At 40.7% G+C, this 13,501-nt stretch overlaps 1 protein-coding gene across 1 annotated transcript in view; it reads right to left on the bottom strand.

Annotated features, from left to right (window-relative positions):
• Positions 1 to 899: 899 nt before the first annotated feature.
• The window catches only part of LOC144820078 (uncharacterized), a 56,924-nt gene continuing 44,322 nt past the window's right edge, over positions 900 to 13,501 (bottom strand). The window contains exon 3 of the mRNA XM_078677731.1: positions 900 to 1,381. Within this exon, the coding sequence (XP_078533857.1) occupies positions 900 to 1,381 (482 nt within the window). The remainder of the gene's footprint in view (positions 1,382 to 13,501) is intronic.

The raw sequence follows: 13,501 nt of genomic DNA, 5'->3' as shown, positions 1-13,501 counted from the left end.
TCCAGCCACTTTTCATTAAATGTAATATTCATTCTGCCAAGGAGGCACAATCTTTGGTTTTGTTCCCTCCGATTGAAATGGTTTGTTTTAAGATATATCAATTTTTAAAAACATTTCTGTCTATTTACTAGGAACTTTTTTTAACAGTAATTTTATTTTCATGACATAATATTGATTGATTATTTATTTGATTGCTTCGTGTATTTATAACACTATTTGCACATTTCTCAGTATGTTTGATATATGAATTTTTACAGCAGTGTATAAGGAAGAATGTTGTATTGTGTGAAAAGTTTGTCTTTGTTTAATCTGTTGGTGTGCTTTTGTGGACTTCCGTAGGAGTTCCATCACAAAATAAAGAAATAAATTGGTAACATTGGTAAATTGATACAGCACATTCCTGGCCTTTCCTTTGTTGTAGGGCAGCAAAAAGGCGTTCAGAGCTGCTCTATGGCAACATATTGTAAATGTGGCCCTATCTTCATAAGAAGTGGCTTTGAAGGAGTTCAAAATGATGGTGAGATTGGAGAGAGATAGGAAATTGAAGACTTATTGCTGCTGGATTTTATGGGAAGGTGAAGGTGCAAGAAATGAAGGAAGGTTGATGTTGTTAATGTGCTGTTGGGTGTTCTTCATTCATTCACTGAAAAAAGTTTCATGGGATTGCATTTTTCTGTACAATGAGTAAAAGAAGGGCCAGGAAGGGGGTTGATGCCGTGCTTGGTTGTATGCCTTCTTTAGTCTAGAGGACCTGGTCAGCTAGCAGCCCATTCACAACTCAGGAGAGAAGCTTAGGAGAGGTGAGAGCTCCACCCAAAGGTATTGCAAAGAAAAATACATGAAAAGAAGCAGATGACAGGGATTGCACACAAACTGCAGTGCTATAGGAACACACTGATTTAGCGTGCTGCAGCTTTCTTCAACCTGCTGTTCGCCTCTGTCAGCTTGTGTATGATGGTTGGTAATTTAGCAGTGATCAGGAGTGAGTACTCTTTACTACTCTCAACCAGGGGGCGTAAAGTCACAACGATTTCATCCAAGACTCCCAGCAGACCATTAAACTCAACGGATATGCTTGCTGCACTGGTCTTGCCAGCCAAGGTGCTCAGGAAACTGGTGCATTTCCTCAATGGGATGAGGAATTTGTTTAAGTTTTGATACAGCGCCTTTTCCGAATTTAGGTCTCGCTGTAGGAGTTGAATTAGGTCAGCGTTAGCCACAATTTTCTTTTCAATGGAACGGATTGCCGACTTGTCGGATCGAAGCTGAGATTCATACTGGTCCACATCAGCCTTGTTTATATTTTTCATCCTTTTAATTTCTTCAGCTTCATTTAATGCTCGTCCTATAGCTTCATTTGCTTTAGCGATCATGACACTACCTAAAAGAAATGGAAAAAAAACTACATGTTTATTGGCATACTTTAACACTGAAGTGTGTGAATAAATATGAATGATAAATTATGAGATTATTCAGGTCATGCAATTACCAGTGCATAAAGTATTTATTTGCAATTTATTTTTAATTTGGCTATGAGACACCTTCTTAAAAAGATGTCATGTTTTGCTACTAGGATGACATGCTAACTGTTAATATTGGCCCTGGGTGTATTTTTTAATTCCATCAGTGGAATTTGGTAATTCTGCATTACTCTTGTTATGAGTAATTAATCTCTGTTGCTTCATTATTGGGGCACCACTGTGTAGTGTAGCTCCTATTTTCCCAATAGGCTCTGCGCATTGGAATAGTACCTACAGCAGTAAAGGCCTAGGCCAGACGTTAACTAGGTCTACTACTGTCGATACTAGACTTAATTTTTGGGTTTGCTAGCTAAGCTCAGAGTTCGCTAGAAACTTTCTCGAATGTTCAAGGAAGGATTAACTTCCCTGATTAGACAAGAAGGGATTTAGTTTCTGACAACCATAGAACATGACAACTTTGCTCTCCCCTAATCAAGAGTCAATCTCAAGAGTCGTGTGAGCACAAGGCAATTATTTTACTCAGTCAGTACGTGCATTCTTAGTCTCATCAGAATGTAGAGAAAAGGAAGAGACGGGCGTGTTCAATAAAAGATGTTATTTATTGATCAGTCTCTTTTCTCGTACAAGAGAAATGGATCGATATTATTGCGATACTTATAGTTAAGTAAAGTGCATACATTAGAAGCAATAGTATAAAATAATACTGTAAAAACATTGATATGGTTTCTGAGCCATATGATGTTTAAAATGATTAAAATATATTTACATACACATATGCATTTGACTAAACGTACTCAACTGGTGTTTCTAAATACGCCTACCCCGTGTACCTGACCTAAGTCTAATACGTGGGCGGGAATAGAAAGTTACAGTTTAAGTTAAGTTTGTTTTTGCCAAGTGAATAACTAAAGAATTCTCTGTGAGGGGTTATTCAGTTCTGTACCTGGAATTTAGGATGAATGAGGAATGGTATCTCTTTCTCTGCTCTCGATATTCCAGGCTGCCTGCAAGGGCTGCCCAGAAGCGCCGGTGCCGGTGCTGGGTCTCTCGGCTTGAGATAGCAGCGTGTCTCTCAGCGCGTCAGGAAGGCGGGGCTGCTGCCTGCGGGGTCTGCTTCGGCTCTCTGCTTCGGCAAGTATGGCTGCTCCGTCTTGTCACCACGCGTGTGTTTTGCATAGGGCAAGGTCGGCAATATTTATACCTTAAAGGTGCCGGGATTGACGTAAGGATGGACATAGGTACGTCAATAAAGATGTCATACGACTTGCTCGTTAGCACATTCTTTACTAAAGTTCTCTGTGAAATCAAAACAATGGCCGCACGGATTATCCAGGTTGTCATAGGTTTGATTTGTTATGAGAACGTCGTATGCCTTATCAGGGGCTGGAGGAATATCGCTTGTCTAATTAGATCTCAAGCGTTATGACCTAATCAGATAACACGTTCCTGTGCCGTAGTGTGACTGCGTCAGATAACGGTATCTGCATCATGGGGGATTTCTTGCCTCATGGGCTGACTGTTAGTTAACTAGCTAGTAAGTTTAACCAGAATAGGGTCAGGAATAGGGGGATCGATTCAGAACCTATAGAAATACACGACACCCACTCCACGCTAACTATGGTCATATCTACTAATCTATGCATAGTATAACATAGTACAACATACTATAGAGTATAGTGTATACCTTACCACCCCAAAATACATAAATGCATTTTGAAATTTTCAAATATACTGGAAAATTGCAGTCATATATATTGTATGCACTTAAGCTATGAATTAAATGCAAAAGTAAACACGCATTGTTATGCATTATTGCTTGTTGGTATATGAGAAATACACATGAAATGGCTCTTAATATGGCTATACAGAAAAAAAGTCGAAACCATTTCATCACATAAAATATATTGTGAACATACCAGTGGGCAGCTAAAGTCTATATAAAGTCTATAAAGTATCTAAAAAAAATAGAAATCTTAGTTCTCTAGGAATAGTTTCTTACTTTAAGCAGAAGATCAGTGTCCCGGGGAAAAAATATATAGAAAAATATTTTAAGGGCTTGCTGAAAAAAGTTGCTGTCCGTGAACTGGATTGTAATTGTTCATGTGACTTTATTTTTAAAGTTGAAGGCCGAATTCAGGGAACGCCGTGTGCGAGTTTACTCAAAAGTCTCTATTTCTGTTCCGGAGAGAACATCATATCATTCAGGCTTTCGAAAAAACTGTCAACAGCTTCATGGGAAAGTTCCACTAAGTCGGAAATAGGGGTAACCATGCATTCGTGTGCATGATTGTCTCCATTGACATTCTGATTTGCATTGCTGACAGAAGGTCGTACCTGTTCGATGCTGCTTTCATCTTGAACTTCACTACTCTTCAATCGCAGTGGTGAAGATTCCAGGAATGCCGTCATCAGAATTGGCAGCCTTTGAGGGCAGCACAGTGCGTGAACCTTGGTAGGAACCAACAGTGTATCTGCATCCACCGGCGCATCCGATTGTAGCGTCAGACAGGTGTCTAACACGCATTCTTCTCCGCATAGCAGACACCTTAGTACAGGTAAAACACACCTTTGCCACATTGGTCGAAATGATAGAAACCAAGTCATGTTTAGGTCTCTAAGCCGGGAGAGTCCCAGGATTTTTGATATCCGGTCCCGGTATCCAATGGCTAGGATCGTATCTTCCATTGTCGTGAGATTTTGTTCTGTGACATGGGTTGCCATAACGAAAAATAAGGACCAGGAATAGGATTCCTGCAATTAGTCCTAGGATCAGGGGAAGTCCGCCAAAAATCGAATGGACGAAATCTGGAAAAATACCCAGTATGGCTTTGAATGGTGTTAATGCCATTGAAAATACTGTCTTAAATACCTTTGAGACCCCAGTGGTATCAGAAATATTTAAGATTTCGCTCAGGATTTCCGCGAAATGTACGGGGGAATTGGTTGATAATAATGTATGTATCTCTGCAGTCGTCCTTGCGACTTGTAGATCATACGTTTCTTTAGATGACGTGAGCCTTGTAGGCGTCTGAAGAAGCACTGTTTTCATTCTGCTTAAAGTGTCTATTCGAATAGAAGTAATTTTCAGACCGGGCCATGCCCTTGCCTCCCTGTCTGGAAAGGAGCTGGGGAACAAAGAACGTCCACAGCACTTGACCTTCGCCGTCGTAGTGACGAGATAAGGAGTCCCGGGCATAAGACTACAGCATCTGCGGTCTACAATAAGAATGTAACTCCCATTATAGAGTCTTTGAAAGAATGGTTCTGTTTCAGTTGCAGGTGCGCCTTGCTGGTGACATGAAAGGTTGTATGAATTCCCTTCACAGGCTCCGTGCAAACTAATACCGTTACACAGAAGCGTGCCGCTTAGTGACATAGCACAATTGTTGCCACTAAGAAACACTTTCTGTCCTTTGTTACTGACACATGCATGTGAATAGGGCAGGTTCCAAGTTGTTTTGAGGTACCCCTTTCCCAATTTCTCGTACATGCCAGCCTGTATATATTTTTGGCAGTATTGAAACCTGAAGGTTGAGATTGGAATATTTATGATTCCGTGGATTATCCATTCACTGACAGGTCGTTCTGACATTGTCATTGGTAATCTTTCTAGTTTTTCAATGCTCAAGATTGTATAATCAGCACCCTTCTGCGCCATACCGATTTGTCTATCAGTAAGGTTAAAGATTTGGAATAGTGACGTAGTGTTGATTAAACGCCAAGGCACGTAGCCTGAACGCAGATTTTGTAACGTCCAGCCAAGCTGTACGATAGAACGCAATTGTGACTGACCATGTTGTAATAACAGTAAGTCTTGCGATAATATATCGATTGCTGAAGACACAATGCTGTCCAATGAAAAAATTCTGGAGGACAGAGTCATTAACCCATTGTCCACTACAGAAAGTGATTTTTCCAAATTAATACGGTCAATTTCCCGTATTCTTTCTGCTGTCTCAATTTGAGTAACCTTCCAGGCCTCATTGTATGCTGCATATACAGAGGCTGCTATGAAACGCTTATGACGCTGTTTGCGTGGTCCCAGTATGAAATCACGCAAGTCAGCACCATCAGTAAGTAAAGTTAGGTGTTGCTTAATTTCAGGCAGTGTGGAAGTTTGTAGCCATTGAAGGCATAATTTGCCCACACTGTAGGTTGTTATTATCCCTGGGTGATGTCTTTGGGGATATCTAGGGTCTGGCCTGTTCATTTTGAAACCCTGTGTTTTATTCAGGAATCTATCTTGACAGTTATTTGTATCTGTGGGCCAGATCAACCATTGTTTCCAATCAGGATGTGTTCTGTTTTGGTTAAGTATATGGTTTATGTCTATATCAGAGTTATTGCTAAACATTGTTGGCTTTGGAATAGACAGGTTATTTAAATCTTTGATTTTTGCTAGGCCAAGACAGGTGGTTTGTTGAACGGTGTCATTTAAAAATATCATTTGTTCTGGGATCATGCAGGCTCTAAACAAAGCTTCTAAACCCTGTACTTGCCATTCTTTTGTACCCCAAACACTTTTCAAATCAACATTTTTGTCCCAATAATCAAATCCAAAGGTATTCATTTTTTCAAAGAAAGAATCTGAATATATCAATTTTGTGTTGGTTATCATGGTTTTCATCCCTGTCTTGTTTGACAATTTGTAATAAAATGTTTCAGCATTAGTTATGTTAAAACCTGAAAAATATGAATATTTGTCATAAACGGTTCTAGAGCTCCCTTTTGGAGGTGTAGCACAATGTTCCCATTGATTATAACTTAAAACATTTCTAGGTTGTGCAGATTTATGCACGAAATGGTTACCATAATGGTTATAGCAGTACATGCTGTCATAATTTGTAGAACCCTGCAAATAATCATGTTTTGTAAATTTAGCAGACATTACTAAGTCAGACATCATATTGTTAATACTTTCAAAGTCCCAATCATCAGCAAATGAGTTTGGTTTTGCAAAGTCACTCAAAGAGATCTTAATTTGGTGTGGATATTTCAGGATCTCGACCGGACCATAAATTTCATAGTCAGTGTTGTCCCAGGCTACCCCACCAGGTATTGGAATTGCTGTGAAGTTGGCTGAAGAAAGTTCTGAAGAAAGTTCTCGTTTCTCGACGTGTGAAGATGTGTGTGGTTTGAGGACCAAGTTGATGTTCTGACTTGCTGTGTCCATTTTAGCATATTTTCCCTCAATGAAGCGTCCCAAAGTAAATACCATGATGAGCCAAAGTATGAGGATAAATGCACCAAAACCCACACAAAATTCAATCCATGGAGAAACCAGATATGTTTCTTTCAGTTGTTTCAAAAGTTCCTTAGCTTTGTCTTTAAAGGATTTTGATGATGGCTGTGTCTTTTGTTCGCTGAAACCTTCAGAGGAATCATCGAAGTTGATGAAGTAACCAGATGCAGTTCTGTCAATTGTTCCAATTGGTTCAGGATTTTTGTTTCTTGCATTTTCACTTGGAACTTCATTGTAGATTGGTGTGTCTCTGCTAAATGTTTTTATTTGGGTTTTCAGAGGTCTTAGTTCTATTGCATTGTTGCATAGTCCTTGTTGTTCTTCTGTAGGCGTTTCGAATGTGATGAGCCTCTTTGATAGGACCTCTGTACTGGTAGCAAACCTTGGTGTTCTGCTACTTATTGGGAGTCCACTTGGCCTACTGTTTGTTATCGGCCACATGTTGTGGTTTTACCAGGTCGATGGATACAACTCGGTTCTCCTTTTTTCCAGCAAGTGGCGGTAGTACAACTGATCTTGTCCCGTTGACAGACAATACAGGAACTGCTTTTCTGTAAGAAGGCCCAAATTCCTTCTTTACCGCGATCTTCTCCCTGACTAGATCCCCGACTTTTGGAATCCAGACAGGTCTTGCTGGGACAGGTGGTGAATCTTCAGTGGTCGTTGGCTGTTCTTTCAACTGTATGTTGCTCAGGTCTTTTCTTGTTTTGTTTAAGTCCTGCAAAATAGCCAAACGGTCTTTGACATCAAAGGTTTTTTCTGTTACCACTGAAGTCTGACTATCAAGGTCAGAGATCAACATCCTAGTTCCGAATAATAATTCGTACGGACTGAATCCCTTCAGAGAATTTCTTGGCAAGTTATTTAGACTACGTTGGACACTTATTAGATGTTTGACCCACCCAGCTCCCGAACCTAATATCCTTTCTATTATAGATTGCTTTCTGTCTTGGTTTTTTCTTTACACCATCCCATACCCTCAGGAAGGAAGTGAGAAGATTCCCGCTGGGCTGTGCTCATTTGGCCATTCTTTCCCCCCCCCAGGCTGGATTGCCTGAGAAAAAGAAAAAATTGGTCGAACGTAGCATGCTCTTAGCGTATATGCCATTTAGACTCGCAAATCTTGTATAACAGTCCGGACGTCAGCCGAGTGCTGTGGATCTACATTATAAGTGGGAACTAGCCTGTATATGTTAATCGCAAGCCATTCTTTTTACTGGTAATATTATCTGCCTTGATACGACGAGGTATTAAACTGCTTCTCTCCCCACTGCGATCTCTGTTGCAGTTTGGGCAGTTTTTTACAAACATGGTGTAGTGCAGGCTCATGCCTGGCCACCAGTACCGTGATTGTAATTCTTCCAGAGAATCTTTTAATTTAAGGTGTCTGAGACCCTCGCCCATGTGTGCGTCTGCGATTAACAGGTTTCTCCTGTCCATGTTTGGAATCACTCTATCCCCCACTCCAGGGATTCGAGCAAAAGGAATGGAGTTTGCATCTATGATGTATGTGTAATGGAGTGGATAGTTGATCGGTAACGCCGAGCAGTCGCCTTTTGATGACGTTTTTACTGCCAGCAATGTTTCGCCGTCAATGTATTTTAATGTACGCTTTTTCCGATCTACGGGAGCCGGTTTACTGGCTGCCGCTGCGGCTGTTTCAGCCAATGAATTCCCTACAACGTGAACGCCATCACGCTGGTGACTCAGTGAGTGTGTCACGTGAGTCTTCGGTAGTTCTTTTTTTCAAAAGAGCTACCTGTTCCCAGAGCAGTCTCTGCTTTATTGGTGCATCCGTGTCATCTTTGTAATCGTTCTGAATCCAGGTCTGCAAATCCTTGTTATATGTTTTGACGCAGAAATATGAATCTGACACTATAAGTGTCGGGAATTCGCGATCCGCATTATCTAGCGCCATTTTCAAAGCTAATATTTCAGTTTGTAGTTCTGAATTAGTTTCTACTGAGTGTGATTTTGTTAATAGAGGTCTTAGTTTACCTCCGTGCCACACTTCTTTTGTAATCTCACATGTGGGATTGTATGCATGTTCTCCCCAAACGGAGGGTTGAGCATGTCCGTCTGTATAGATTACACAGGCGTAGTGTCGTAGAGGCAGAATGTCGATTGGCAGAGGATACGTTTTTTCATATTTTAGATTTTTTAATTCTTCTAGTTCTGGATCAAAGAAGTAATATACTTTGTCCGTTGTGATTGAATTTACCCATTGTAACCATTCTGGATCCAATGTTGTTGTTGGTAAATTACACGGTGTTGTTAATGCCTCAAAGGCTGATTCTGCTGTTCTGACTGTGATATGTCTACCGTCAGCTATGTCTTTTTCTCTAGCTATTGCGGTTTGAACTGCTTGAACAATTTTTCCTTTGTTGTTGAATCTCTGTTCAGCTTTTGTGTACAAATGTGATTTGAATGCAATTGGTACCTTATCTCCTTCATTAGAAGTCAGGTATGTGAATCCGCATCTCCCTGGGATGACTCGAATCACAAGGTTGCGTGTATTATCACGGGTTTCTAATTTTGTTTTAATTAGCATGTCTGTTTGTAAGGATCTCAAAATTTCTGTGTGTGCTTGAGTCCAACTGGATCTTTTAAAGTCTGGTTTAATTAGATCATAAAGGGGTTTGACCCTTTCTGCGTAATTTGCAATATATGTTCTTCCGAAATTTAGGAAGCCTAGAATTGACTGTAGGTTTTTTAGTGTTTTAGGAGCTTGGATTACGGCACATTTCTCTAGGAAATTGTCTGCCAGGCTTTTGCCTTCACTTGATAACTCATATCCTAAGAATAGGACCGTCAGATGGGCAATTCTGGACTTTTTGAAGTTGAATTTGTAACCCTCTGCAGCGAAACCAAGTATTATGGTGTTCACTCTTTTCAAGTGAGTCTCCAAGTCATCATCTGTTAAGTAAATGTCATCGACATAAGATAATGCTTCATCATCATATAGTTGTAGTAATTCTGTTACTCTCGCCGAGAATACCCCCGGGCTGTTCTTGTACCCCTGGGCTAACCGACAGAATTGTTTTTGAGTGCCATTTACTGAGAATGCAGTTAAATATCTGCTCTCTGGTGCTATGTTTTGACAAAAGAATCCGTTGGAGATGTCCAAGGTTGTTTTGTATTTTTTGCGCACTATGTTATTCATTAGTGCAGCACTGTGTGAGTTTTGCACTGCAAAAGTTTTGCAACATGTGTTAAGGTGTCGGTAATCCAAAACTAGACGGTACGAATTGTCTGGTTTGGAGACCGGAAACAAAGGATTGTTCATTTGTGAGGTGCAAGTTTCAATCACCCCCTGGTATTCTAGCTGATCTAGTATTTCATTTACTTGTTTTTTAGCTTCTTGCTTAATTGGGTACTGCCTTTGTGCAGTAGGTTGTGATTTTAACTGGATTTTGTGAGGAGGAGAATCCTCATCCCATCCTACATGATTTTTATATAAAGCAGGTGCTAAGGCCACTGCCCACTTTCTAGCAAGTGTGTATTTTTTATGAATCGGTATTTGATTCGAGAAGGCAGGCATAATTACTTCTTCGCCATGAGGGCACTCCCTGACAAACTCTGGTGGCCAGTCTTTTTCAGCTAGAAGTATGTCATAACCCTTTGAGAGGTTATCCCAAAATAGTCCCCTTATTTTCCTAGTCTTATCTCCCTCTATACGTAATGTTATCTCGTATATTTTGTGGGGCTTGCTAACTCTGGTATCTGCAGTTTCCACTTGAAGGTATTCATTCGTGTCCACTGTCTCCAGATGATCCATAAGGACTTTGCGAGCTATGCTCACCTCTGCTGCGCTGTCTAGCATTGTCTGAGCCCATTCTCCGTTTTTCAGTTGTGTCCTCAGTATTCTCGGCATTGTTAACTACCTTGATACTGGCTACCTTCTTTTTTGGAAATTGTGATTTCTTTTTCAGTTGAGCAGGTTCCTTGTCTTTGGACTTGGCGTGCTCTTCTGATCGTCCTCTTCTTTCCGATTTCTGCGAGGAATTCTGAAAAGATTGAGAGGGACGTGTATCAATGTCTTGATATCTATCAGGTTTTTTAATATTATCCCTATTTCTAAGGTTATATCTATTCCCAGAGGGTTCACTCTGAGGTGACCTTTGTCTCGGGTTTGGAGATTTCTCTCTTCGCCTAGGAGACCTTCCTCTGGACTGGAATTTCTTTTCTTTTGGATTGGATTGTTTGTTTCCATCCCAGTTCTTTTTTGGTGAATTATTATTATTATTAAAAAACATTTTTTCTGGACTTGTAGTCAGTTGCGGTTTCACTGGTATTCCACCTAGACTATCTCTGCCTAGTTCTTCATAGGATTTTTCTATGATTCTGGCAATTTCAGCTGGTTGGTCTGCTATATCTGTCTCTTTTAACCTCTGGCGGATCGCCACGTTTGCTGCTTCACCCTTTATGTTGGCTAGTAATATAGCCGAGACCTGCTTGAAGTCTTTTAGTAATTTCATACCAAGAGTTAAAGCAGGCTCTGGACCATATTCATCTTGAATTTGTTTTAGCACATCTGGTATTACCGAAATGGATGGAACACCGTGCGTTTTTGTGTAGATGGAAGCAAAGACTGTACCCCAAGTGTCACAGTCCTCAATGTGTGGTGCGATTCCCATTGGGAGACATATAGTCAGAATTCTGTGTTTTTCCAGCGGGGTGGTGTCAGGAAACACCGCCTCTATTTGGGTAATTTTCTGTGCCAACCAGAATGGTATCTGTTCCCGTTTAGCTGGAACTTTACCTAGGCAGGATTGGATGTTCTGTGGTGTAATTTTATTTGTGTTCCCCTGGTGAGGGGTCAGCTGTGGAAGTTTAATCGCTGGCTGAATTGTTGAAGTCCGCATTACATACTGAACTAATTGTCTGTGAATTTTTAGTAGTTGTTTTAGCTGTATTAACAGCTCTGCTGCAGGCATTCTTTCGATGTCTGGATATGGTGGTAGGCTAAGACCGGCCACGTTGCTCCTGGTCTTCCTAAAGGACCGAGCCTTGTAATGTGATTATTATGTTTTAGGGCGCCATCAAATAAGAGCAAATGCTCTTGGAATTTGAGTGGTACTTCCACCTCCTCGAAAGGAGTGTACTCATTAGGAGGTTCCTCTACTTTGTAATAGTGGAAGTACTTTGTTACAGCATTTGCTGCTGGAAAATGTATCCATGTATAGTATACCTCTGTCTGCCGATATTCGTGTGCCTCGATTATGAATATGACTGTGCCACCTCTAGGTGTCAGTCCATTTTCTATAAGTTTTAAGGTTATAGATCTCCTTTTAATGACCGGAATGAGTATTATATCCGCGTCTGCTGCTTGCATGGTAGCATCAGCATCTGCTATTTCAGTAGCTAATCTAATTGCCTCTCTTTCTCCATCACTGTCTCCCATTTTACTGACAGGATGGTATTATTTTTATTTGCAGATCAGGTTTCTTATGGAAACAGAGATTAGATGCACAATATTCTGGAACTGTTTTATCCTTCAACGTTGACTAGACCAAAAACCATACATAGGAGTTCCCTCCTGCGAGGTTTTGGAGGATATAATAACCTTTCACCCACTCCAGACGTCTTTGGAGTATTTGGAAAAAGGGGTCTGAGTGAGAAAGCACGACTGAGTTACTCTAAATGTCTTACGTTAGTTTTATCGCCCTTTCCAAACGCGTTGGGCGCCATGTAGTGTAGCTCCTATTTTCCCAATAGGCTCTGCGCATTGGAATAGTACCTACAGCAGTAAAGGCCTAGGCCAGACGTTAACTAGGTCTACTACTGTCGATACTAGACTTAATTTTTGGGTTTGCCAGCTAAGCTCAGAGTTCGCTAGAAACTTTCTCGAATGTTCAAGGAAGGATTAACTTCCCTGATTAGACAAGAAGGGATTTAGTTTCTGACAACCATAGAACATGACAACTTTGCTCTCCCCTAATCAAGAGTCAATCTCAAGAGTCGTGTGAGCACAAGGCAATTATTTTACTCAGTCAGTACGTGCATTCTTAGTCTCATCAGAATGTAGAGAAAAGGAAGAGACGGGCGTGTTCAATAAAAGATGTTATTTATTGATCAGTCTCTTTTCTCGTACAAGAGAAATGGATCGATATTATTGCGATACTTATAGTTAAGTAAAGTGCATACATTAGAAGCAATAGTATAAAATAATACTGTAAAAACATTGATATGGTTTCTGAGCCATATGATGTTTAAAATGATTAAAATATATTTACATACACATATACATTTGACTAAACGTACTCAACTGGTGTTTCTAAATACGCCTACCCCGTGTACCTGACCTAAGTCTAATACGTGGGCGGGAATAGAAAGTTACAGTTTAAGTTAAGTTTGTTTTTGCCAAGTGAATAACTAAAGAATTCTCTGTGAGGGGTTATTCAGTTCTGTACCTGGAATTTAGGATGAATGAGGAATGGTATCTCTTTCTCTGCTCTCGATATTCCAGGCTGCCTGCAAGGGCTGCCCAGAAGCGCCGGTGCCGGTGCTGGGTCTCTCGGCTTGAGATAGCAGCGCGTCTCTCAGCGCGTCAGGAAGGCGGGGCTGCTGCCTGCGGGGTCTGCTTCGGCTCTCTGCTTCGGCAAGTATGGCTGCTCCGTCTTGTCACCACGCGTGTGTTTTGCATAGGGCAAGGTCGGCAATATTTATACCTTAAAGGTGCCGGGATTGACGTAAGGATGGACATAGGTACGTCAATAAAGATGTCATACGACTTGCTCATTAGCACATTCTTTACTAAAGTTCTCTGTGAAATCAA

This window comes from Lissotriton helveticus, chromosome 2_1 (assembly GCF_964261635.1).
Source record: "Lissotriton helveticus chromosome 2_1, aLisHel1.1, whole genome shotgun sequence".
In the NCBI taxonomy this organism is placed as follows: Eukaryota; Metazoa; Chordata; class Amphibia; order Caudata; family Salamandridae; genus Lissotriton; species Lissotriton helveticus.
This window is presented reverse-complemented; position numbering and strand designations above follow the sequence as displayed.